This window comes from Larus michahellis, chromosome 1 (assembly GCF_964199755.1).
Source record: "Larus michahellis chromosome 1, bLarMic1.1, whole genome shotgun sequence".
NCBI lineage: Eukaryota > Metazoa > Chordata > Aves > Charadriiformes > Laridae > Larus > Larus michahellis.
In genome coordinates, this window is record NC_133896.1 from 28156534 (window position 1) to 28184339 (window position 27806).

Below are 27806 nucleotides of genomic sequence, written 5' to 3' on the forward strand. Positions count from 1 at the left end.
TTCAAAACTTCCCATGCTATGTCTTAGTATAATTAAGGCCATAGTTTACATGAACAAAAAGTAAATTCACACTAAGTTCCAACAAATACACAACTTCAGAACAAGACTCATTGTTTTGCACCTATAAGCACATCGACAATATCACACAAGACAGTAAGCACTTTACAGTGAATACAGGCCTTAAGTTTTTTCAGAAATAGTGTCAAAGCTAAAGAGAAGCATGGAAACATTTCCCCTTCTCTTTGACTCCCCTAAAGGAGATTCAACAAGAACAGAATTAGTAGACAACTCACTTGAACAACACTAATTTTTATTTGTGTTACAACCACCATAAAACATTAAAAAAAAAAAAGAACTGAACATAAGACTTGCATAGGTTTTTTTTTTTTTTAATTTTTTTTTTTGGGACAAAGACTCTCCATTCACTGGCACAAAGGTAGCTAACAAGTTTCAGTGTAGATCCGTAATCCTTAAGAAAAAAGAAAGAGAACCTCACATTTGGTTTATCTAATAAGCAAAGCTAATATAACACCTGTGACTTTTTTCATTCAAATACCGGAAGTCTTCTGGGAAAGACTTCTTTGTGCTTTGGTTAAGAACTTACAAATGAAAAGCCTAAGTATGATCCTTCTGCAGAATTACATTCTTGAAAATGCATACGGTATTGCGCGCCACCTCTCTCCAATAGAAGGCACAATTATGAAAAGAACATTCATGAAAAAACAGAAGCCGGTTCTGGAAGAGCGAGAGTGACACCCAGTACTGTTGGTGGATTTTTTTTTTTGTATCTTTAATCTAGACAAGACCTCCTCACATTTTCTCCGACAACCACCCACCCCCCCACCGCTCCCCCCAAAAATAAAGTAACTTCAATATTCATAAAATGAGCAAGTTTTCCAGGCATGAACAGTTCTAAGAGAGAGAAAAACCATGAGCCACAGTCTTCTACTGTTGCAGAGTTACTTTACAGACCAGATGTGAGAGTGGTCACTATCCTCAAGAAACCATGTGTCAACAACAAGCAAATGATTACCGACAACTTCTTTTTAAGCTTCATTCTCCCTGCATACTTGAGGTCAACTGAACAAAACTGCATGTGGCAGCAAAGCTGATCATTTTGTCTAAAGTGCTTGATGAAAGCAGGGAAACTATAAAAATGATAAATTAGTGAAACCACAAGTGTAAGAGTTACATTTATCGTACAAAACAAGAAAAATCGGAGCATTTTCACATTTTCGTCTTCCATTTGACAACATACAGCAAGATGATCCTTCACAGTGAAGAGCTCCCTTAAAGTATATAGAAAAAAACCCATTTTCTTACATTTCTGGGATACAAAGTCATTTGACTTAAGACTCAGGAACAATATTCCAAAAAAGAAAGTATTATTACGACTAAGAAATGAAGGTTACATAGCAGGTTTTAGTCATTCAAACAAAATCTTTGGGAAAATGCTATTTAACACTTTCAATAACTTTAAATGCCCCAAAATACCATATAATTTACAGTAGAAATGCAAGAGCCTTTGGAATGCAGCAATGCTTGGTTCTGTGCACATCTTCTCTTAAGACATCATCTTTTTCTTACATTCCACTGAGCAAAAGACCATGCCTTCCACCGGCATGAACTTCTGGCCAATTAGACACTTGCTGCAACAGGAACACAAGAAGCATTCCTGCGTAGCATGCCAGTTGAAGTTGTTGTACGCCACACGCTGAACTTCTGGATCTATAGCATTATGACAGCCTTGGCAGATCTGCTTAGAAACAAAAAGACACTTAAATGAAGCACGCATACCCTCTCTACAAGTACAATAAAAGCTGGAATCCTTAAATGTTTTTGGAGAAGACACAGGTGTTAAAAGAGGCCTTTGAAACAGGTCTCCAGCTTTTGATTTTCCTCTAATTTTAAAACAGTTTCTAATTAAAATGCAGCTGAGGACACAAAATGAGAAAATAAAATGCATACAAGAAGTTAGTTGCTGCTGGGACTAAACTTAGACAGTTACGATGGTTAGGATTTCCCAATCCCCAAATAATGATAAAAACTTGCTGTGCCAAACAGCACAGATCTTCATATATTAACTCATACATTTGAAGAGACTAGTTACAAATCTTCCTGTGCATTGGCAGCTGTAAAGCAATGCCAAAGTAGTAAAGGTTACTAGAAAGCCTTGGATGTAATTCATCTTAAAATCTGGTTGTCAAGAAATATCATTTAGATCTCAAAGAAGTTAATGTTTTAAGAGGAAAAAAAGCCTCTCCAAAAGATAATTCTTTGCATCTACCTCAGCAGATTATTAACTGCCAGCTAGAGATAATAGTTTTTCCCCTCCATTAACTACATAAACAGTCTACATGCATATTAGACTGAACTCCCAACAAATAGTGTGTTGATTGGTAGATATGAATGGACCATCATCTCATGTTAGAGTTCCTAGTATAATTGGGAATCAAGAACTACATCCTTTCCCAAACTTCTAGCTTTACCCCACCAGTCACTCTCCTGATCCCATCAGTCACACTGCTTATAACTCAGGCAGTTAGAAACACAAAGAAACAAAGTACCCAGACTGCAGTTGCCACCACAGGCTTTTAGGAGACCAGCTGAAGTTGAATCCCACTGCTCACAATGGACTATGATTGGTACAAACTAAAGGTTTAGCAGCATTGCTCATCTTCACCTACTTTACTCCTGTTACAAAAAATCTTGCTTCACCACTTGCAAGGTTAAAGGTATTTTCAGAACAGCCTCCCCCCTCCTCCAGTGGCTTTTGTTTAAGTTTAAAAGCAGACAAGGATTTTGTCAATTCATGTTTGTTTTCAAATGGCAAAACGACGATTGACTTGATCTTAAACTTGCACTCAATTTATACTCTTTAGATACTCCCACACAGGGAGAAAGTAAGAATTTCAGGCTCCACAGATGTACGTTCCCTTCCTTCACAGCACCAACATGTCTGTACGGATCTTACCGCAGCATGGTTCTTCACGTAGCAGGGTTTGCAGACTGGGTTGTCGTTTACCATTACATAGATTTCCCCAGCCAAAACACAATCACAGTCAAAGCAGCAGAAGTGTTTCAGATGCCAGTTTTGACCTTCCGCTTGAGTATATTCATTGCTGAATATAAGCTATGTGGAAGATACAAACAAATATTAACATATGCATTTGAATAGTCTTTCCTTTGATAAAGCTAGCCTCAAGGTATTTTGCAATTTCCCAGAAACTCCTGGTGGTTCCACTGTTTCAAACAATTTCAACAATAAAAACAAATACATTCACTTGTTACAGTTTTCCAAAAGACTCCATTTGTTTATTAAGAGCCAATAGATGCCAAAGACATCAGGCAGGCCTCTTCGTGCTGCACAAAGTGTAATTTAGTCAGGCGCTCCCCCTAGTGCCCTTCATGAGGAAACCACCACATAATTTGCACACACGTGCACATAGACCACACAAAATCCCCACCAAATCCAAAGCAGATTCCTGAATGTGGAGTGTCCATATCAATTTTGATTCCTTGAGACTATGATCAGCTAAAACTGGTGAAGGCACATCATGTCCCTGCACTGAAATATTTTACTAAAAATCATACTCACTTCTCAGAGGAGCAAACCTGTATGACAAACCAAAGGATAAGGATATTTCCTACCTCATCACATCCAGCACAGCGGGGTTTTTCGCTATCGCAATAATGTCTTCCACAGTACAGGTTACCATTCTTCCAGAAATAGATCATGTCTACTAGAAGCTCACTGCAGGTGCAACAGACAAAACAAGCTGGGTGCCACAATTTGTCATATCCAGCACGTTCTGCGTAGACAGCCGGGTCACCTTCTTTCATGTTCAGTTTGCAGCGATAGCAGGACTGGAAAGAAGTTATTACCAAGTTAAATAAGTCTTTGAAGAGGTACATTTATAGCATTAACATATTACTGACATATTTGATAAATCCCACCTTCCCAGACTGAAATTCAAGCATTAGTTTACTCCCATGATCAGATAGTAGCGTGACACGATGCCATTGTACAGGCTGAACTAAGCAATTCAAGGTGATGTGCATTCTACTGACATAGCACTAGTGCTACTTAAAGGGATTATTGTATTTTCCCATATTCACATTCCTGCAACTACAGTCCAGTTCTTAAAAAAAAACAACAACAAACAAAACCAACCCAGGCAACTAAAATTCATGCTATGTTCTATAAGCCTTGCATACTGAAGAATAAGGAGAGAATAATAAGAGGACTCCAAAGCTAACTGACTAGACTATGACTAGAACACATGACAAGGAAATGCTCTATTATATAGGTCGTGAGAAGATCGAGCAATAGCTGCATCACTACTGAGAAAAAAAATAACTGTGAATATTTCAAACTCATTCTGTTTAAAGCTATGTTCTAGGGATGCTAATTACTCACAGCTGTTGTCCAATAGTCTGTGATTAACAATGTTAGGATTATGGAAAAGGAACTACAAAGTTCATGAACACAACTACACTACAAATAGTTTCAAAACATTTATAGTCAGTCTTTTGTCCTATACCTGCTTACAGAGAGGGTTTTGCCATCGAGTCAAAAAATGCAGGTGGTTTATGTTATCGAAACAAAAATTTTAATCTACAGTTTAATCACCAGTTTAGCATTTCCTGCACTCCAGTTGGTCTGTGGACTGGGCTGAACATCCTGGAAAGGTTTTTTCTATGACTCACATTACTACAAGCCCAGCCACAAATGGCCTCAGTTTTCAGTTGTGTGTGTATATATATATATATATATATCTCTGTATTTTATTTTTTCAAAGTGTCTCAGCTGTAAGGCGTATTGATCAGATCCCCACACTAGTTTTAGGTAAGCAGTTTCAAAATATACATGGAAAGAAATCAAATATATCAAAATATACATAGAAAGACATCACTGTTTTGCTGTTGTTTTTAAAAAGAATAATTACTCAAGATGACAGAATGCCTCTTGCCCTTGACGTAATGTTGTCCAAGCCAGTTGGCCACAGGGTACAATGCAAGGTGTGCATTTCTATAGGTTTTTCCTCAAGGAAGCAAGTGAAGAATTGCTGTGGTGAAGCTAAAGTAAGCCAGCAGGAGAGGCTGGGTTACACAAAATGACAGCAACCTCATCAAGCCATGATAAAGTAACTTTTTAGTATCTTAAGATCTCCATGACAAGATAATGGCAAAAATAACTGAATAATTAATTTTAGAAAGTAGCTACAGGTAACCAAATGGCACAGCATATGATTGACTAAGGTAAGCAGGCATGTTCAAAGCTAGAACTTAAGTGTTAATTTTATATTCCATTTGAATTACACCAGAAGTAATATACTGTGCCAGTTTAAACAAGCAACAAAACCACATCAAAAGCAGCACGCAACACCCCCCAATAACACTGAAAGCCATATTCTGCAATGATGTTAACAAACTTTTATCTCCATCTAGAACTCATATATTTGTTTTCTCTAAGTAACCTGGAAAGAAATAAGTTTTGCGATTCATACATGTAATAGCAACATTTCTGGAGATCAAGTTACAGGATCTTTTGCCACTCTGAGGTGAAGGTCTACCTTCACTAAGCTAATTTAATGTTGTTTCAGTAATCCTACCCCTATTTTGTATTCATAATTGGTAGCCGAGACATCTACAACAGAAGTTAGCAAGTTATGTCAAAAATACTTTATTAAGGCTACAGTTTTAGAAATACCAATGAAAACTGGATAATTTTACATACCTTATTTTTTGTTGAGCTATTACAAGGCAGAAATCAGATGCCAAAGGAAAAAAAAATAGACCAAAAAACCCAGATCTGAATATGAAAAGAAGGCTACTCAAAAAAGCCATTCTACGGCTTGGCTTGTTGGACATGGGAGAGAGGTGTTACTTTATTTCTTAGTTTCATTTAATTTAAACACAATTGGTCAAGTGTGTAATTTTGGTGCTCTTCCAAGAAAAGGAGAAAACAGACTTCTATAATTAAACTAAACTCTTCAAGAGAGGAGTGTAGCAATTAGTCTGTAAGACTATACAAGTTTCTTTATTATTCTGTAAAAGCCACCCTGCTGTAGTATATCTCCAAGCTAACATGTTTTTGCAATGAGGATGAAAAGGTCATCTAGGAAGTTATTTGCTGCAATGCACTAAATACAGTCAGAAACCAGGGCTCGGTGCAGACACTCACAATGTTTTCCAGTTTCCCTTCTTTCTTTCCCTCCCTAGATTTTCACTATTTCAAGTTCACAAACAAGTTAATTGCATTAAAATGACCAAAGAGAGCACTCGGATGGTACTATACCTTCTTGGTTTATCTTTCCTTTCTTATACTTACATATTGAGATGCCTTCTGATCTGGGGATTTGTCCTCCATCGCTCCTACAGCAGCTGAGGCACCTCTGTCACCATTCTTCACATTACTCTTCTCAGTAGCTCTCATTTCCACCTCACCAGGGAGCTTGACATCTCCTACGCCAAGTGCCTCGGTTTTGTACTTCTTCACAAACTGTTCCATCTGCTTAACTTCATTGGGGGAGAGCTCGTGGCATTTTGAAGGATCCTGATCGTGAGCAGGCAGCTGCTTAGCCAACTGCTTCTTCCTGTACTGTGCGCCTTCTGAGCCAGCAACAGGCTGCTTCTCCTTTGGTAGCATCTGCATATACTGCCTAGCCTGAACCAGGAGAAATTAGATATCAGATGCCACTTCAACTATAGACCCATCCTTTTAAACAAACACCCGACTATAATCATCTCTACTGTTGTTAGCGACAGTCAAATTTGTCAAAAACAAGGTTCTTTCCATAAACATTAAGCTCCCAAAATACAGTAGATGGAGATAAAATACAGCAGATGCATTAATTGGCATCTTCCCAGAGTAAAAGACAGGCTTCCTTTTAAGCCTTTTACGGAATACAGTTATTACTTCTCAGAGTAAACAGTAATTAACATTTACACAGCACCTTGTCTTTTCAAAGCTATATAAAACTACTGATCAGCAGTAGAGCTTTAAAAAGTAAAAGCTGAAATAGTTTGCCTGGGGCACACAGTCTATTGCAGAAATGATTCTAGCTAAATAAAGAAAAAAACGCTAATTTTAAAAAAGCAAGAACGAGCCTAAAAATCAAAGTCGTAACTGAACATTAAATAACAGTTGATTTAGATGCACAAGGTTTGATTAATTCACTGAAAAAGGATATTTTGAGAGGTAGGTCAGAGAAAGTGATTCTGTCATGGATCACACAACACGGCAGTACAGTAAGTTAGCAATCAAAGCTTGAAAAGTGAAGTAAAACCCTCAGAAGGCTATCTACCATCTCATCTACTCAGCTGAAAACATACTGGAAGGGAGTTGCTCTTTTAGATGTCAACACTGACCTTGTTCTTACCATATACAGTAAAAGATATATGCAAGACTGAGTGTTCCCCTTAACTTTAAACAATGACATAAATTGTTGTGGGGTTGGTGTTTTTTTCTTTCTTTTTTTTTTTCCTCTTTTAAACACACAGTCCATGCAAATTTTTCAAGTGTACTAGAAAAAGGCAGGTTAGAGAAATCGGACTCCATGGACTTAGAAGATAACACTTAATCCTATCTATTAAAAACCACCTTATGTCCCCAGTTCTTGAGAAGTTCCATAGACAAGCATCCATATCTGCAAGATGACACAGGCAAGACTCATTAAACAGGCAGCATATTTTCGGTTTTGAGGAGGAAGAAAAGAAGAGGTACATACAGAATGACTACAAGAGGCAAATTTATACTTCCTGTAAGTTCTACTTCTCTATCTCCCATCAATGCCTCCATTGAACATGAAGAAAAAAAGTGGGTCGGACTTACAAGTGTCTGATTCTGAACAGGAGGAGCCCACTCATAAGTCACAGTATTGATGGATATGTTCTTCTTGGCTGGCACCGGATTAGTCAGTATCATTACATTGCGTTTATACATGGGAATGCCATCATTCTTCAGCTTTGCAATAAGGGTTGTGTATTTTGTATCTTCAAAGAGTTTCCCCACTTTCCGATCTTCCTCATTGCTTGTGAGGATATCATGCTCTTCCTGGCCACATTTGCAGTTGCGGCATATTTTTCTGAAATTTAATGGCAACAGCAACAAAGTTACAGTCTCAGCTGAAAACTACACCTCACACCACCTGCATTCCTAGTAACACCACCACTGGGAACCCAAAATCTTGTTTTCAGTGCTTTGATTAGTTATTCTATTAGTTATTCTACAATGTGTCAAACATCTCTCGATGATACTCTTTATTTCTGCTGTTGTAGTATTTACATTTTTTTGTTCACAGAGATTATGATCAGATAGATATCAGTCAAGTACACTAATACATTTTGAATATGATGCTATATCATTCCTACTGTTACACCTCAGCACTGATCACACACATACATGTCCATTATCACCCACCTACCAGATTTATTATGGGTACTGACCCATGAGTTATCTTCAATGCATTAACATGGTACCCCCAGAAGTCATTTATTTGGGCTTTTAGTTTTTCATGCTCTCTTTATACCCTCAAAATTACACACGCTATACTATTTTCTTCATATGCATTTCACTGTATGCATGATATTTGCTTATCACAGGGTTGCTATCAAGTGGAAACAAATATTTCCTAGAAAGGAAAAAAATGCACACGGCCATATATACAGTGTAATTGCACTGAGTTCTGTTCAAAGTTCAGCATTTAGAAGATGAAAGAAAAGTGAAAGGCTTATATGGACAAAGTCTTTCAAAGGGCTCTGAACCAAGTCAGAGGTACTCCGGCACAAGCTGTACAGAGAATTTTCACAGATAACATCCTTAAAAGGTAGAAGGCTTTACTTAGATAGAAAGGGTACTCTTTCATATACAACACATTTGAACTCTTTTTGATTAAGAGGTATTAGATAGCAATTTATTACCTTAAGCATAATTAAACAATTCACATATATTAAACAGAACCTTGGATTAGACAAGCTAGTTTACTAGTTATTAATGACTTCCCCAGAGCTTCAGTTCAAAGCAGTCAGCCACAATCTATGGAAAACAGCGAAGCTGAAGGTTAACTAGAAGTTCTTATTATAGACTAAGAGAACAGATCAAGCTTCTGAATCTCTAGAGTTTGAAGAAGTATGAGTAATAATTCACTCTATTATTTATTCTTCACATAGCAAATAGCATAAAACTCCTACCTATAAAATACTTCTTAACCCTGCTTGCCAAAACCCACCAAATTCTAATGTTGTTCTGCATCTTGCTGTCTAAAGTCTTGAAGGCAAGATACATACCTTACCTTAAACCACCTGACAGGTGCATGACAAGAACATGCCATGATTACAGCAGGCCCATTAGGTGATGGGTAAAGAAGGAAGGAGGAAGAACCGGCATATAACTGGTCTTGTGAAGTGATGCACAGCCAGCCCCAAAGATGGGCACTGCACATGTACACCAGTTTATATGGTGTAGGGTACTAGCATTTTGGTGTGTGATGGATGCTGCCCTGGCTATAAGTTATGGTAATCTAAGTTATGAAGCCCACACCAAATAAAAATAGCTAACGCTGCAATAGAAATGAGCCACTAAAAATAACAAGCCAAATAAGAACGTTAAGCAGAGCAGACTCTGCTTTGCAACACATAAAATCCTACAGAGATCAATAACTGAAATATAGGCTGTCTGACAGCTTGCATGACTTCCAACTCATACCCACAACAAGAAAGATGCACAAAATTTCAAAGCTGATACTTATCTGGATACCTAGTAAACACTAAGCACTTTGCAGTCTCCCAGCTTACTACAACATTAAAGAATGAAATAGCATTGCCCATTAAGACTCAATGCTGTACTATGCATCACAAGCACTCACAACATAAAATTTTGCAGGATCTTCACCATCAGTCTACATGAGTCCTTTACCTAGCCAATACTTAGAGACTACTTAACACACTAACAAAGCAATTTATATTCACTTTGCTCATCTTTGAAGGTGTGCACATGATTATACCCTATTACCAACTCTCAATCACGTCTTCTTTGAGATCTAATACTAGGTGACAGAATCAGACCTTACTTTTTGCAGGTTTAGTTCATTATTAGATCACAACCATCAGGCAGCTATATGCCTCACAGGACACATGCAACTTGAATTCAAGCAGTTAGTCCATCTGAACAATAGTTTGCCAGATATTTCCTTCACGTTTTTGACTTAAATCTTTAGCAATAGTAAGCCACAGCTTTAGTCTTGTCTCTTGACAGGATGTGATCTAATAGGATTGGTGAACAAACAGGCATTTTCAGGTAACCTGCACAGACGCATGGAAGTAAGGTATAGTTTTGCTGTCTAGAACTGCTCTGCTTGCAAAACACAACTCATTAAGAACAATTCATATTGTTGTGCTGCCTGTGTGGTCACAACAGCAGTGTGACAGTTTGTGTAGCTCTCTCCACTCTGTACAGCATCCAACTGCAGCAAAGCAGCATCGACAGCCTGCAGAGACCAGAGCCAGCCCCAATAAGCCCCAACATTCTTCCCCTGAGAATTTCACATGGTTTGGAAAAGCCACAAGGGCACCTCTATTTTCGCTCATGCTATGTTATGAAATTGCATATTTATTTTCTAGTAGTATTCTCTCAGAATGCAGAACAGCTCTGAGATCCTGTTTCTGTTACCAACTAGAAGAGCACCCTGACTCAATTGCTTTTTTCATCCTCAGTCCCACCTTGAAGGCTTAACATGTTTTATTTCAGTATCCTTGAGAGATTTTTTTTGTTGTCCTGATAAACAGATGAACAGGTACTTGCAAAGAAGTGAAAGCACACAACTTGTCCTCAGGTCCTTCCTGGGTCCCACTGTGAAGACTGGCATAAAACTACCATGCTTTATACTTGGATTGAAAAGAATGAGATACTCACTAATCTCCCGCCACCTCCAACTTAAATTAACAACTGACTGTGTATGTTTCAGTCTAATGCTATCTCCCTGCTCTTTCAAGATTAAGGGAATGACTCTTTGCCTTAGTGGAGTTTGCAACAAGCTGTTACAGGGGCTATGTTACAAAATTACAAGTGTAGTGGCCCTGGCATTAGACCTTGTGGATAATTAAGTCTCCAAATGGGGCAGAAAACAATCCAGAAAGAATGTAGAGAATGCTGAGTCACAACTGACGTCAGCATATCTCTGAGTCAAAGGAAAATCCCTGAGGCTGTTGCCACCTCCCCTGTTCCCTAAGGCTCTTCTGGATCTCAGCCACATGAAGATGTCTGTATGCTGCTAACAGCCAAAACAAAAAAAAAGTTTCCTGTCCTGATTTATAATCCCTTTTCTTGAATAATTTCTAGTCCTAAAAGACATCCAGTTGACATTTACACACATAACTCTTCCTGCAGAGTACTGTTTACAATTTAGTCATATCTTCTCCTACTAAGTTGCCACATCAGAGTCCTGTTCATTAGTCACTGTCCCTTCTGCAGAAGGAATACAGCCAATTACATCTACTCAGATTAGATCAGCCAGTCATTTCTTTGACTATGATAGAGCTATCTTACTGAAACAACCCTGTCCCATTACCTCAAACTTATGCTTCAGAAGTCTGTCTGATAACTGATGCCTAATTTTTATTTTTGATGTTAAAGCAAACACCTCACATGGGCCAGGAAAACCAGTTCCTATTATATACACACACAGACATAAACACATGTATAGGTATAGACTTAAATTTATCTCCTTTGGCTCTATTGAGAAGACAGGCAGTGAGAATTTCATGTTAGATCCATCTGCACTGCCAAAACGATTTTCCCTTCGCTTGAGGACATTCAGCAAGATCCCTGCTGAAGGAGGTATTAGGGACTTCTGCTTATGTGTTCACAGCGCTCAGGACTTCAGCAAAGGAGAGAAGTGTTCCTCCAGACAAATCTCAGCAGTTTGGGATGCTTTTACCATTGAAACCGTGGAAGATAGGGAGGAAGCTTCAATATTTGTGGAATTAAGAGTTGCATATCACTGTAAAAGACTGATCTAGTAGATTGTGTCTTGCTTCCAGGTCTTGGGTGGGTAGAAAGAGGAAGAAGGAAGGTAAACAGATTCCACCCTCTCTTCCAAACCAGTGAATTCCAGTGATGTCTACTGACCGCAAGGATCAAAGACTTCCAGTTCCTTTTCCAAAACCAAATGTCAGCCATCCTTCTGCTTTTCTATGTTTTGGCGTATAGAGAGGAAAAATAATTTGGATCATGATCCTTACTCCACTAGCTTTGCAGTGGCTCCCAGTGACAGCAGGTGGCAACTGTAAGCACAGAGAAGCCCTCATAAGTACCCAGCAAGTCCTGAGGCTTGTTTTCTCCATGCAGAAAGACTAGTCTCTTCCTGTGATTCCTTCTGTTATGTTTTCTTGCTATTAATGCAGCTATAGTACTTGCAAATTCTTCGAACTGTGCCTCAGTACTTGCCTGTCAGCTGTATTATCAGAAAATGTTAAAGCCAACTTAAAGCTGTCCCTGCCTTCCAGGGATTCTATCTGTGCAGAGAAGCCAGATGCTGAAAACCGTTGTTCCCAAGCTTAAGATTCTTCTCTCCAGAAGCTTTTTAATATCTTGGCAAGCCGCACTGGAGACAATTATCACTTTCCGGTATATACACAACCAAGATAAATCAGAACCTTCCCTCCTGCTTTTAGCAACTTCTGACTCCTGTCCCACACCTCCCTCTAGTGGGAAACACATTCCCAAAGAGCAAACATTTATCCAACTGGCAGTCTCTTACAGCCAGCCTGCCCTGCTAATTTTGCAGGGGCAGTTTTGCAGTCTGAAAGAAGTTTAACACCTGCACTGAGAAGACCCTGCCTGCTGCTACTATGCTTGGATGGAAGCACGATTCTGAGGACAACTTTAAAAGCAAAAGCTATTAACACACTAAAACAAAGCAGGCAGTTGTTCACTGTTCAGCTACTGTTACAGACCTGTGGCTCTCCCTGTATTGATTTTGTGTTCAGCTCACAACACTGAGGCTTTCAGAACTTCAAAGTTTAGGAACAAATTTTACTAAAGGCTTTGTTTCCCACCATTTCTATACTAGCTTAAATTAACAGTTCTACACCTATATAACCATCCCACATACTGTGCCAAGAATTATAGCCCAAAGTGCTTGAGGAGCACTTGCAACCTCAGAGGAGGTATTTTCCAAACGCTCCCAGTATAGAGAAGAACAGTGTAGCAAATCCATGTAAAACCCTGCTACTGCATAGGTACACTTGGATTTTTTTTCATGCACTTTCCAATCTGACTCACCAAAGGCAGAACTGAGGCTCTTTTGTATGGAAATACAGAAAGATTACATCTTGGCTCTTTGAGGTACAGCAGAGTCTTCATGCCTCAGACCAAGAATTACATGATCTGCGGAAGCTCCTCAGCTCCACCCAGGAGAGGGCAGTGTCAGCCTTGCAAAGACCACAGCAAGGACTGCAGGCTGCAAACGCAACTGCTGCCTCACTTACTGGACTGGATCTGGCTCCTATGGAGGTAACTTTCTTCATAATGTCTGTATGGTGCTGTGCTTTGGATCTGTGGCTAAAACAGCATTGAGAGCACTTGCTATTGTTGAGCACTTCTGGCACACTGTCAAGGTTTCCTCTTTTTTGGACTCTGCCCCCACCTCAGCAAGCTGGGGGTGGGCAAGAAGCTGGGAGGGGGCAACTCAAATTGGCCAGAGTGATACTCCATACTATATAATGTCATGTCTAGAACTAAGACAGGGGTTGAGAATGAAGAAGGCAGAGTTTCTGACTTCCAAAGTGGACACTGCTTGGAGACTGGCTGGGCATGGGTCTGCTGGTAGGAGGTGGTGAGTGACAGCTTTGGCATCACTTGCTCCACCCCCCACCCCACTTTCCTTCACCTATTAAATTGACTTTATTTCAACGCCCCCGTGAATTTTCTCACTTTTGTTCTTCCTTTTCTTTCTGCTACCCCACAGTGAAGGGACAAGGAGTGAGCAGCTGTGTGGGTGCTTGGCTGCTGGCTGGGGTCAACCCACCACAGTTAATCTTCCCTGCAACATGTAACTGTTTCTCTAACTACAATCCCTACTTCAACACCTATCTTTTATAGATGAGTAACAGTGAAATTAGTGATTAAACTTGAAGTGATTTCAATCATTCATGTTATAGAGACCATATTCTGTCCACTTGTGTGACAGTTGGCTTTTACTTAAAATAGTTTCAGATTTTAAGGCTAACAGGACTAAGTGAACAAGTATTTGAGATCCATCCCTTTCTGTTCAAGTGGTAGACGCCCAAAATCTCACGCAAAGCATATTAATATATTTTTCCTTTTAAAACCGTTTATACGAAACTGGTTTCAGACTTCAGATTCACACCCTTACTGTCTCCAGCAGCAGCTCTGCTGGAGAAACAGCTATTTTCTAACCCATTCTTGAATTGCCTCAATGGCTTACTTTCCAGCTGTTTCAGAGGTATGTGCCACATTTGTCTGACACCTAGCTGATGCTTCTCAGACTACTTCCAGCCACCTTATTCACCTGTCCTATCCTATATAAATTCGATTTCCAAATTATATCTTAATCTTAACTAAATAGCTACTGGTTTTATGTCTTTTTCTTACTTACTTTTTAATTCACTGCTGTCTACAAGCTCTTGCTTTCCAGGAGAGACAGTGCTCTGACAAACTATGTATTCAGGACCTGGCACAATGAGCCCTAACCACAGGAGCACAGTGAAACATGTATAAAGAAAACCACACACAAAAACCTACAAATACACACACAGAAGGGAGATATGTTATAACTTGGTAATCATGCTATTATGTCACTAAATCACTTTAGGCATTTTATTTCTTTTTATCCCGAATTCTTCCCTGTTAAAGAACAAGCTAGGAATTATAAGGTCTAACAATGGGAACTAAGAAAAAGAGGACACAAAGGAAGAGAAAAAGTTAACCGGACTAATTCCCCCCCCTTCTTGTGATTTCCCCATCTATCACACTATGAACAAAAAGCTTTCTCAAGTAGGAAGTGACATTTCTCATCTAGCCATGAATAAGCAACACTATTTACTCCTGCAAATTTTTTATTCTGTTTTAATGATTTACCTACACGCATTCACTGTGCTCCGTTTTATTTCAGTACCTCTACAGGTACTCACCCCTCAGTGACTGAGTACGTCTTTTCATAAATTAATAACTTCTTTTATGTTTAGATGATGACATTTATTCATTAGTGTGTTACCACTTCTTGCTCCATGTCATTATTTGTTAGTTGTTTCCTACAGCTACATATTACAGATACATAACCAAGAAGCTAAATCCCCATCGACTTATAACAAGCTTTCGCTGTGGTCTGTCTGGTTATTTTCTAACCTGAGTCTCAGCTGCAGTCAAATACTTGGGCAAAGAAGTAAAATCTCCTAGGCCTTATCTGCACCTGATGCCACTATGGCCAGGATAGAATAAAGACCACCTTCAAAAAAAAAAAAAAAAACACAGAAGAAAACCCTACTGCAGATACAGTTTTGACTGTAGCTAAATAGCATTGGTGAAATGTCATTGTTTTCATTGCTAGTGTGTGCTAGTGCTACTAACAATTATTTATTTTTATGTCCTTTCAAGGCTGTTCCCTTTGAGAGATTTTTTTTTTTTAAATCAGAATCACTAAGCTACATCTTAAACCACACCCAGTATAATCAGTGAATTGGGATAGCTAGACGCATACATTAACATCTATCTTGTTTCAGGAAAATAGGAAAGGTCTTAATGGAATACAAAGCTTATGCAGAAGCCACAGCATAGACTATTTACTGCTACTATCATCAGCTCTTACTGGTTTAGGAACAGCCCATCATCCAAGGCCACATGCAATCTAACTAATTTGAATTTATTACACCTCTTCCCCCTTTAAGTCACTTGTAGATGTATACAAAGTTTCAATATCTTTTCTACATAGATAAGATAATTTTACCTAAAATCTCAGATCAAAGCTTACATATTTGGTCACAAGCTGAGAAAGAATTTTATTACTGAGATAATGCACACTTCTTTCCTGTCATCTCTCTTACTGTAGGATGAGAGATGTTTTTATAAACCTACTTCAACTGTTTATTAAGCTAAAGCAAATGCTTCAGTAGAAGTACTACCATTGACTTCAGTGCAGATGAAATAGATGATCATAAGTGATTACATACTTAAACACTCTGTTGCAAAGCAGCTGAGAAGCCCTGGCCCTGAACCTAGATGCAGCTTCTTTAAAGCATCTGAACAGTTTAACTGAAAGAGAGAACAAAAGCTGTTACTTACTCATTTGCATACATGTGTTAAGATCTGCAGTGCTGAGTCACAGCTTAAGAGACATCTGGTGTCACTTACCTCCAGAAATGAAGCTCAAATCCTTCACACTTATCCTTGCATTTCAAGCAGGGGGCACCAAATCCTTGCTCGTGGCCCAAGCCCATCTGTGTACAGAGCAATATGCCTACAGTCAGCTTTAAGAAATACGCTGCGTGAATGATCTTATGGCTGCCTTTATAATCTACAATCCACAACTAAAACAAAAGATTAAGCATTTGACTAAGCTGACATCAGAACAGTATTTTGGGGGCCACTCACCTTTCTATTGTACCTACGTAAGTGACAGTGGTTGCACAAGCCTGTTCAGAGGGTTGAGCTAACATGCCGAAAGCCAGCCTTAGCCAAAACCAAGTATTTTTCTGGTGACTTGTCCCCCCAGCCCAGCTCACTCTACAAGCTTCTCACAAGCAGAGAAGCAGATTCTTTGCAGCCCACCCTTAGGTCTGTGACTGTGAAACCACAGCAAACAAGGACCTCAAGTTAAAGCACATTTAATCCATCTGTCAGTACAAAGTGATCTGCAGTATATGACTTGGCAAAATACATGAGATCAAGAAATAAACAGACCCCACGTTTATGTGCTAACCTGGGCATCTGATAGGAATAAAGAAAACATCTAAGTGATTTGTCTCATATTTCCGAGTATATTTGAAATGCCTGATAGCGATCGAGAGCAGAACATACCCTTTTACAATTACATTTCAGCCAGACTAATAGCAGCTTTTTTTCCGAGGAGGAGAAACAGCACAGTTAGTGAAAGCAATGACCATAAATGATATGCAAAGGGTTTCACTGGGAAAAGATTAAAAGTACAGACGACCAGCTCATAATGCAGAGGAAATATGTGAGAATATAAAAAACAGTGCAGGGAAAGGCTGGGTATTCACACAATATATCAATGCATCAGCAAATTTAACTGAAGAACAGCCACTGGAAGTTTGAGGTGAAAAATAGGCACCAAACACCATAACTTATGCATCCACATAACACAGTAAGTTTAAAATGCCTCACTTCGGTTCTTTAAACCTTCGGAGAATGCTGCTCTTAAATCAGACACACGAAGGACCGTGGAACTGCGGTCATGGTTGGATGTGCAGCCTCATGCCCAGCAGGCAGAGGGGAGCCCATCTCTGTGCTCCCACCCACTGCTCCAGCAGCATGAGGAGCGCTCCCAGTTAGCTGTGGGTAGACGCAGAGGGAGGGATGGGCATTGCAATGGAAACAGCTCACCTCCAGTTTGGCTTCCACCACAAATGAAAAGCGAGCTAGAGCTGACAAGTTCTGGTACTGATCTCAGTTCCAGCAACAATAGCACAACGCCAGGGTTAATGAGATGTGGTGATATGGTTTTATTATTAACAAGTTTGCAATTTACTCAGAGAAGTTGTACCACTATTGTTGTACGTAAAAGGATATAAACAGCTCAACTTTCAATTTGTTTCTGTCCAGAATGAAGGAACAGATTATTCACAAACCACTCGCTCAACACAAAGCATGCAATAAGATGCAGGGAAGACCATGTTTTCAGTTATTTTATGATTTGAAGGATCACCGCCTCGAGGATATTATAAAACTTTCCTGCAGATTATGGGCTATTTAGGGAGAAGAGATACTTTGGCAGCTATTAAGCTACTGCTTGCAACCGCAGAGATGGGTAGAGGGACATGAACTTATTTCTTCCTTTCTTATCTGGAAGAAGAAATACAAGCCTGCTGTGATCACGGTGACATCTTTGTCAGCCTAATGGCTCAAGAAGTTCACGTTTTAGAGGCACTAATCTGAAGCCAGACCAGTAGATCACCTAAAATAAACATAACTTTAAAGATTAAGTTATCTTTCGTCAACTACATTTTTTATTATGTTGGATATATAAAGCTAACAGGTTAACAAAAGTTCCTCTCCACTGAAAATGGGTGTTTACAGGGGTCTTCTCATCTGGAATCCAGAGCCCCACCATACACACACTGTACCTCGTACACACACCCCGTATGTCAGAAAAAAAAAAAAAATTAAGTCTCTCATGAACATAACAAAACATTGGCCAGGATGTTCTCTGAAGAGAAAGAGGAAGCTAAGGCAACACAAAACAGACCGCTTTTTTTTTTTTTCTTCAGGACAGGTTGTTTTTTGTTTGGGGTTGGATGTTCAGGTTTTTTGGTTGGTTTTTAAAATCATCCTTGCTAATAAGCTGCTAAATTTAAGATGTGCTTGCATTGCCCTCAAAAAAAAAAAAAAAAAGAAAAGCCAACATTAACCCCTTCTCTCTAGCTGCTACTTCAGCTACAAACTGGCATTACTTTTTTATGCTTGGGCTCTGCCCTCCTTTAAAAAGAGGGGAAGGGGGAGAAAGAGTAATAATAATAGTTTCATTAGTGTTGTAATTAGAAGGCTTAGAAACCTAGGATCACTTGTGTATATAGAGTGCTATTGTAAAGTACACAGAGGAATAGTCTTAACATTTTGAGAATTCCCAAAACGGAATCTGAAATGCAAGTAAGAAAATGAAAATGGGCTTTGCAATTTTTTAATATATTTTTCACAAGCATCCTAACATTTAAGGGTTTTTTAAGCTAAGAATACCTCTCCCAAAGAAAATGGAAAAGGAGATGAAATGTGTGGTGTCTAAATGCTCCACCTAAAACATGCTCCCTCCTCCAGACAACAACCAGCCAGCCTAGTTGCATCTTCACAACCATCAGTCTCAGTGCAGATTTCTTCAGAAACACAGGATTCCACATTCTTTCCCCAGTAATAAACAGGACACCATTAAGTAAACGCTTATGAGGCTTGAGACAAATAAGATTTAATTAGCAAATGAGATAGACTTGTTTTGAAATGCATTTCTGTTTACTGTGAAAGAGAAAGAAGGGGATAACCTTTCTATATGCAACGTCTGGTCACCTTATGGGAAAGGCTTAGCTCGAAACTAAGGAGCACATCAAGAACTGAATTAGATGCGATTCCAGATGCATGCACAGCCTCTGCCTTTGTTCTGACAGAGAAACTATGTGGCTGCTTGCCAAAAATAAAGATATAAAATTAGAACAGCACACCATGCTTTTGAGTTTGACTATCTAAAGTCAGTGCATATCAAATAGGCCTTCACAGTGCTGTAACAGCACCTCCTTCACTGGTAAGAAAGCATCAGCCTCAGAAGCGACTTTCCTCTTCAGCATCTGATTCTGCTGCAATTTGGGAAATTCAGTGAGACTAAAGCTGCAGTGTGCTTCTTCATTGGTGCCGCCTACTTTTACTCCACATGCCTTCTAAAGGACATGGCCGGCTCTGTGCTGGAGCAGCCAGAGAGGGCTGAGCACACACTGGAGCAGGAATGCATGCCTGAGAACAGGAGGGAATCCGTTTTCCCCATACATGGAGTTATGGGAGAAATGACACAGATAGGTCAGCTGAAATAATGCCAGAAGAAGGTTGCTTCCTGTCTACTGCCATTACTTTTCATTTTACAGCAAAAGCTATCCAAAACCATCTGGTATTACTAACATACCCAATACAGATTTAAGTAGTCTGAGTATGCAAGATGATATAAATATGACTGAGATCATCCCTTGCATGTTGCTTTCAAGACTGAATAGTTCTCAAGGGCAAAGAATTTTAAATGGTTACAGCGAAGTGAGTATTAGTGAGAGACTTCCCCATTTCAGCTCAGACCAGAATCTAGTGTCAAAAGTTGGCTATCTTTATATTAAGGAGCCATGGGTGGAAGCTTACTGTCATCTTAAAAACCCAAATGGTCCAGTTCAAGTGTCTAATAGTTTTTTCAGACGTGCAAGAGAAACACAGCAGTCACTAGAAATAGTTTAAGCCTGGATTATCAGAAGTGTTTATTGTTAAGTTTATTGAACATCACTGAGAATGAAAATTGAACAAATCTTGTTTCTCCCTCCTATCAATTTAAATCCTCTTGCAAAAGTTGAAGTCCTGCTTCATTGCAATTTTAGAATAATAATTTCATAATTTGTGTTCATGTAAATACAGCAGACTTCAGAGCATCAGACAACAAAACATTTCCCACATGGGAGAAAAAATAAATAAATAAATCATGGACACAAATAGACCATGCATGTAGAGGTAGATGGCCAGTTTAGTCTGCAGACCAATACAAATGCAATTATATCGTCAGCTATAGTTTCCCTTATGTGGTAAAACATGCGAGTTTAAGAAGTTTGTTCCTACCTGGAACGGACTGTGCCACAGCTCACAGTGATGGTTAAAAAATAATGTTGTGATGAATGGAGGAGTAGCTTTTTAATAGGTAAGAGTGTAATGTCACGGAACTCAAGATTATTGTTGACAGTTACAGGAAAGACAAAGATAAGTCTTAAAAAATCTTAGATGAATTAAAACATAAGACAGAGCAGTAATTTTTAAAGTTGCCTATACTTGCTTTTAATGAGCATAGATTATTTTAAGTTGAAAGGGCTCTCTGGAGGTCACCCAACTGCCCACAAAGAGGAACAAAATCAGATTTGCCCAGGGCCTTGTCCAGATGTGGATTCAACAACTTATTACCGTGTTGGACCACACGGAGGAAAGAAAACCTGTATGTTTAATCAGAATTTCTCACATAGCAGCTTCTCACATCGTCACTGTACAGTGACTAGAGTTCAATTCTGTGTTTTCTATTCCCTCCCACTAAGCATCTGGGCATACACGATACAAAGAGTATCCTGACAGAGTTCCACTGGAAGTCTTTAATTATTTTAATAGTTGCCATTTAATAGTCATCACACCTGGCACAAATATAGCCCTTGAATAAAGCCAGCTGCTCTGACCTTCCTGCCGCTTTACAAAACAACCCCAGTGGTAAGGAGAAGGTAAAAGAGGAATCCATAACAAAATGCAGAAGCTCTACTTGGCATTTCTAGGTCTCCTTCCTACGAGATTTCTTTTACCTCCTCAGTCCCACCAACAGACCAGAGCTAACTCAGGTCTTGGCTCCTTTTGCCTCCTACTCCCAACGCGACTCCTGTACCACCACACAGGTGAGCTGTATTAATCTTTCACCTTGCCACAGACAGTAAGACACAATACCAGTACTCAGCCTCTGCAGAAGATCAGAAGTCCTTCCACTGTGTGAGACCCCTCTGGAATTTGAAACATTGCGGCTGTACAGTGAGAAAGTTGTCATTAGTGGACTACAATAATTAACAGTGAGCCCCAGAATAGACTTAAATCCTCATCACTGCCCATTTTGCAGATCTGTCTCCATGTGCCTTTGGGTGCTCCAAGGTCAGAAGTGAAGAGATCCATGCTAGAGCTACTCTTGGATTTAGCACAAAATGCCAGGGATCTTCTGGTTTGAAAGTTACCTAACTGTTGATCCATTTGCATGTTTCAGGGGTCACAACAAGTGATACTGCTTCCCATTTCCAATGTAGGCTTGAGAAAAACACCTGTATAGCACAACAAAACAGATTTCTAGCATATCCTAAAATACCTTAGGAATTTCCAGAGAAGTCAAGGTAAAGCCAAGTATGCATAAAAGCCCCCTCAAAACTGTGAGAACAGGACACATTAGAAATCTCAGGTGCTGTGCATGCTTTATTGATGAGTCCTGATCATGTATCACTATTTTCTGTACCAACAGAAGTCTTCTCTAGTCTAAGAGAAAAAATACCAGAAATTAAAATAGATTACAGCATTTAAACTTTTAAAACAGAAGAGCTACATTATTTCTTATGTTTCCAGAATAAAAAACCCAAACACAAAGACATAATTATATCTGGACAATGTTCTTATAAGATTCTACAGACAGCGTACAAGAAGAGAGGAAAAAAGTTTAACTTGTAGCGAAGAGCAGTATCCCACAGATCATTCTGTATTTGTTATTATTTATCATGTCTATTAAAATTGATGGCAAGTCTGCCATAGTTATTTTTTGGCTTTATTTCTCCTCCTCAAATATGCATTTAGATTTAGGGAAAAGTTGACCAGGATTAAGATGTAGAAGCTTGGATAAGGAAGTCCACTTGCACAGAGAGAAGGATGACAGAAAGAGGTTGCAGCCAAGAAAAATATTTGAAAGATGATCCGGGCAGGATCAAACAGCTCAGAATATAAATATTTAAGACACTGCTACACAGTCTACTGTCAAAAGACTAACAGCTATTAAAGATATCTTAGCTGAATAGAAAGCAAGTGGTGTTTATTCACAAAGTCCAGTATTACACTAGCTAAGTTTGAATGCAGTTGACACGCACTATAACACTGTCTAAACCTCCAATACAGCACTATCCACCACCCAACGCTGCAGAGGCATTTTCACAATATTCATGTATTTTGTTTTGACGTCAGTGCTCTTGCCCAGCTGCATCTTCTAATATTAGGTTTTCAGAAGCAGATATGGAAATCTACATATTCACTTATTAGGATCTTCAGTCAGGCAGGAAAATAGCTTTTTTGTCAGCCAGTGCTTTTAGAAGCTGCAGCTAACACAACCTCAGACTGAAAACAATGTAGAAAGGGAGGGTTAGGCAAACTTTAAAAAAAACAAAAAGACCAGAAACACACATACAGCAGTATCAGAGTACAGTTATGTCTGATGCAATCTGTAATTGCCACGACAGAAACCTCCTTGCTCCCTTAGCAATTGACCCTAGATAACAAGCGTGACAAGCTCTCATCTTCACAGCCCTACTCTTCCTGCAGGTCTCCAGAATCTAGAACCACCTCACAAACTCTTCATGTTAGTGGAAATTATGTACTAGGGTTGTGTTGTGGTTTTTTTTGTTTGTTTGTTTTGTTTTTTTTTTTTACATATACACCCTATATAAAACACATGTGTATGGGGTTTATTTATGTATTATATATATGCACACACTAAATATGCGTATCTATTTAAAATAGACTGTAAAAATATAACCTTTAACTAAAGCATAATATATATATCTACATCCACCCCATTACATCTGTAAACTCTATATTTGCTAGGAAGAAGCCATTAATTTGCAAGAAGTGTTCCATATACTTCCTTGAGGCAGAAGAAATGTGTTTTTAATCAACTTTTACCAATAAAATTTCATTCACAATTGCTACTCATTATTATTATTTTACTTAAAGGAAAGGAAAAACACTTCCTTTTTCCAGGAACTTGCAGAAACAGATCTTTGTGCCTTTAATGACAGCATACTTTTAAGATAAAGTTAGTTAGTTTTCCATCTCACTGTTTAATTCTTGTCTTGGAATTATGCCATATTCAAGAAAGTTTCACCTAATCTTAGAAGTCGTGCAGCTCTGCATCCAAGAAGTCTCTTGGCTTGCTATTCAGGCATTTCTTTATATTTTATAGTCAAACACCTGGGGAGTACTTTCTCCAGAAAAAAAAAGGTCAAGAAAACTTAACTTAGCCTTGCCATCTTTGCGAAGCTGATATCCAGGAATGACGGACAAAAAGTAACTAGGGGTGTGCCTTCAGACAGGTATTCTAGAAAACAATATCAATATTTTGAGGGGAAAAAATCCCACGACGACACATGCAGGAAGCATGTTAACGGTTTCCTTGCTAACAAACCTGAAGTAGTTCCTCTCACATCTCCACACTTGTTTTCATACTTCTCCTTGCGGGTAAAGCTCACCCATGAACAAACTTGCATTTCCTCAATCTTACTATACATAATGAACAGCAAAAAAGATCTACTATCTAGGTTTCCATGGCAGTAACACCAAAACAAACAGTGACCTCAACAGGAAGCAGGGGCCAGCAGATATTACTAAATCATGCTTTGCAAAACACAAAAAAAGTTGACTTTGCTCCTATACATGCCTTACTCACTGTTCACTTACCAAAGAGCATTACAGCTATTGACTTAATGATGTCTAAAGCACTTTGTTTGTTTTTCCACCATAACAGAACAAACCAAGTCTCACGCCCATAGAAAAACCACACAGACATTCCACATTGGAGAAGTTGCACCTCTTCCCCTCAAACTCCTCTGCCCCTTCTCCATCGCAATCAAAGTTCCTTTTATAAAGCAAGCATTCTCCTGTGAAAGCCCATACAGAACAGAGTCACTGCCAGATTCTTATTTTCTCTAGTGAAGCACGAGACTGTGCTGCCAGCAGGACTGCAGAGCAGGACTGTGACCTACTGATTCATTTTACCAAGTTCACAGAGGTGATAGACAGGGCAGGAATCCAGACTAGTAGAACTTTGTTCTAACAGAATCTTCAACAAAAAGCATTCAATCTTCATTTTCCCCATACCCTCAAAGCATGGTTTGAGAACACAGTGTGTATTGTACTTGGGAGAATTAGTGGTCTGTTTGTTGCACAAGTGCTTTTCAAGCTGGAGCTACTGTTTTTAGGCTTCAGCTCTGTTGTGCAATCTCTTTTTATATACAGAGCTATCTTTATGGTCCTCAAATGCAACAGTAAGTCAAATTCCTCCCCCCCCCCCCCCCCCCCCCCCCAAAAAAAAAAAAAGGGCAAAACTACAGTCAGCCTTGAACTCCCCGTTCCCTTTAAAGGGAGATTATACCTGACAGTAAGGAATCAGACTTAGTATTTACATAGTAGCTAAAAAGACTGCCTTGCAACTCTGTTTTCCCACACCATTCACTGCTAGATATGTGCCTGAGTTACTTTATGTCTCCGAGATGCACAATGACCTGACTATAAAAAAAGTTACACATTATTCCACATATATTCTCAGTGCTCACAATTCATTCTGAAACTTGAAGTCTTTCTTGCAGACTGTGGTTGTCCAGAACCCAGGATCCTGCTTACTTCTGCCCACTGTTCTTGGAACTTCATACCCAACAGGCAGGTAGCCACTCAGTCCTTAACATTTACCTTCAGTTGCCAGGTGGTAAAAATGTACAAGTCACTACAAGATAAAAAGCTCAGATAAGGTAGAGAGCAGATTTTGCCAAAGGACTCAAGTTATTTCAGCCCATGGTGCAGGACAAAGACGGGGTGAGAACCACAACGCGTACTTAAGTAACTCATCACTGCTGACATTACTGGGACATCTCCACCTCAAGACACGTTTCTCTTAAAGGCCAGTTAGTTTCCTGCTTTTGATAAACTTGACTGGAAACTTCCCAGAGTGTTCTTCCATCTTTCATGGGAGAGGGAAGTTGGCAAAAAAAAAAAAAAGAAAAAAAAAGAGAGAAGTAAAAGATAAGGAAAAAACCAGGTTGAGAATAGGAATTAAAGGATGGAGACTGAAGACATGCAGCTATTGCAGAGTTGACATGAACTGTTACTTATTCATTCCAGTGTACAAGATCTGAGGAAGTTTTGATTACAGTAAATACTGGCAGTCAGAAAGAGAAGGAAAGGATTTAGTACCAAACACACTGACACATAGCAAAGCTTCCCAGCTCTCCCGCATTAACTTCTCACAGAACCTTGTCTGTTCTCTTGGGAAATGAGCTTCACCCAGGTCATAGAAAAAGAAGGTGATGAGGAGATGTGAACAAGGGAGGGCACACAGAGGAAGGACAGAAGTAGTTTTCTGAACATATGTACAGTAGAAACAGAGAAAACGTGAAGTTCTTCACATCATACACATCTCTTAGCAATATTAATACTAAAACTGAACAGAATAGAAAATACAAGTTACTTTCTACAAACAGAGCTTTGCTGGTTTCTTTTGTGGCGCTAGCTTCTATGTCTGCCTGCATGTTCAGAGAAGTCTTCGGGAATCTCTGAAGTTGATGAAGGAGAAGAGTAAAAGATGACCAAAGAAAAATATGACAAAAATAGTCAAATATAAACTTACAACACACACACAAGTACCTAATAATTACAGCGCAATTTAAAGTAGCTGTTCAGCAACAAGTTCACTCAAACCAACAGTCGACTATCAGCAGAATTTTAGCAATATTTCACAGCACATATTTATTTTCTCTTTAGACGGAGAAATTTGAACAGGAATGCTCTATCTTCCACAAATATGCAACTCTCCCCTCTCTGGAGTTCTGAACTCTCACGGAGTTCAAAAAACTTTCAGTGAACAAGCTCTGCAATGCTGTCAGCTTAAGTTTTAAATTGTGCTTAGAAAAATATAAGTAAACCTACTCAAGAAGCTTGCTTTCGTTACATACAAGCAGTGACACAAAGGAGACAACCCTGTGCACACAGCTAGCTTCTGAAGACAGTGATAGCACTTAGCTAAACCCATCTATACACAGCCTAACGTTGACTAGGGATGAGATATGTAGTTTCTCAAAACCAGGATGCTCATCCAGGTGATATCATCACATGTTGTGACATCACTCTGAGAAAGCTGTGACTCAAGGCTAGTCTGCTTCAACAGGATTCAGTCCTGAATTAACTGGTAGCCTTCCACACTGTGTAACTACTTCTATAGTTACGCCAATTTCTAGCCTACAAGTTGGAAAAGCATACAGGTATACAAAAGCGCATAAGCATACTTTAAAACAAGTTACTACCCTTAAATATAACAATTCCAGAATACAAACTACACATGTCCACATGTACAGATTTCACCCATGTTCATATACAACGCTCCTTCTGCCTTTATCATATAGTCTTGTAACAGATACTATAAATAAGTTCTTAATAAAGGAAGTGATGGCTTAAGTGCTGCATTCGATTTGCAAAAGCACTAGAAGCACAGATTTAGAGGTGCATCTCACATGAAATGAGTTTTACAGATGAAGTTTTAAATGGCGAGTTTCGGAAAGGGACCTAATACAACTGGATCACTTACACTTTCTGTTACTTACCCTTCACTCCTTGCCAGTTTGACTCTAAACTGACGAGTCAATATGCCTTTAAAGAAAAACCCCAACCAAACCCAAGTTTCTGTCTCGGGAGGGTAATCCATACAAACGCTGACGACACACTTATGATGGGCCCATCACATCAAAGGTCAGAAATTAATCTTTAGCATACCTGGCTGCATGCAACTATTAAGATTTCGGGGTTTTTTTGGGGGGACACGTTTTTACCTGACAGCAATGCTTGCATGGTAGGACAGGGGTACCGGTTGGCGACCTGAGGAACAAACTGCAGCGCCTTAATTAGAGGAGAAGCTTTTCCTTCCTCTCGAGACCGAGGCACCAGGAGGTCATTTCGGAGGCAGCTCCCTCCCCCCTCACCCTTTGGGACGGGGCGATGGAGCCCGAGCGGCAGCAGCCGGGCGGCGGGAGCGGACGACCCCAGCGGAGCGCCCGCCACGGGCGGCGGCGGCCAGACGGGTCCGCGTCCGTCTGTCCGTCCCTCCGGCGGGAGGGGGCCGTCCGCCGAGTTACCTGCCGCGCCGGCCGGCGGCCCCGACCTTACCTTTTTCACTTTATTCTCCAGGTCCATGCTGCCGCCTGGCCGGGCCGGGCTCCGGAGCGGGGCTGGCTATGAGGCGGCTCCTGTCCGGCGAGGCTGCGCTGAGGCGAGGTCGTGCCCGCTGCCACCGCCCCTCACGCCCGCCGCCGCCGCACTCAAACTTCCGCTGCCCTGCGGCAGT

At 39.7% G+C, this 27806-nt stretch overlaps 1 protein-coding gene across 1 annotated transcript; it reads right to left on the minus strand.

Moving 5' to 3' along the window:
- Positions 1–293: 293 nt before the first annotated feature.
- On the minus strand, positions 294–27806 carry TES (testin LIM domain protein). Its single transcript, XM_074603236.1, has 7 exons — positions 27629–27806; positions 16373–16458; positions 7838–8090; positions 6335–6670; positions 3652–3867; positions 2975–3133; positions 294–1756 (listed from the first exon to the last, which is right to left on the minus strand). Exons 1-7 carry the CDS (start codon positions 27653–27655, stop codon positions 1565–1567), a joined length of 1269 nt encoding a protein of 422 aa, XP_074459337.1. The 5' UTR covers positions 27656–27806; the 3' UTR covers positions 294–1564.

Excerpts from the sequence above, each read along its gene's own strand:
- TES (XM_074603236.1), bottom strand. The coding sequence starts at position 27,655 with ATGGACCTGGAGAATAAAGTGAAAAAG. Across the intron at positions 3,134-3,651 it reads GCTGTGCTGGATGTGATGAG|CTTATATTCAGCAATGAATA; the intron begins GTAGGAAATATC and ends TCTTCCACATAG. Across the intron at positions 1,757-2,974 it reads ACGTGAAGAACCATGCTGCG|ATCTGCCAAGGCTGTCATAA; the intron begins GTAAGATCCGTA and ends GTTTCTAAGCAG.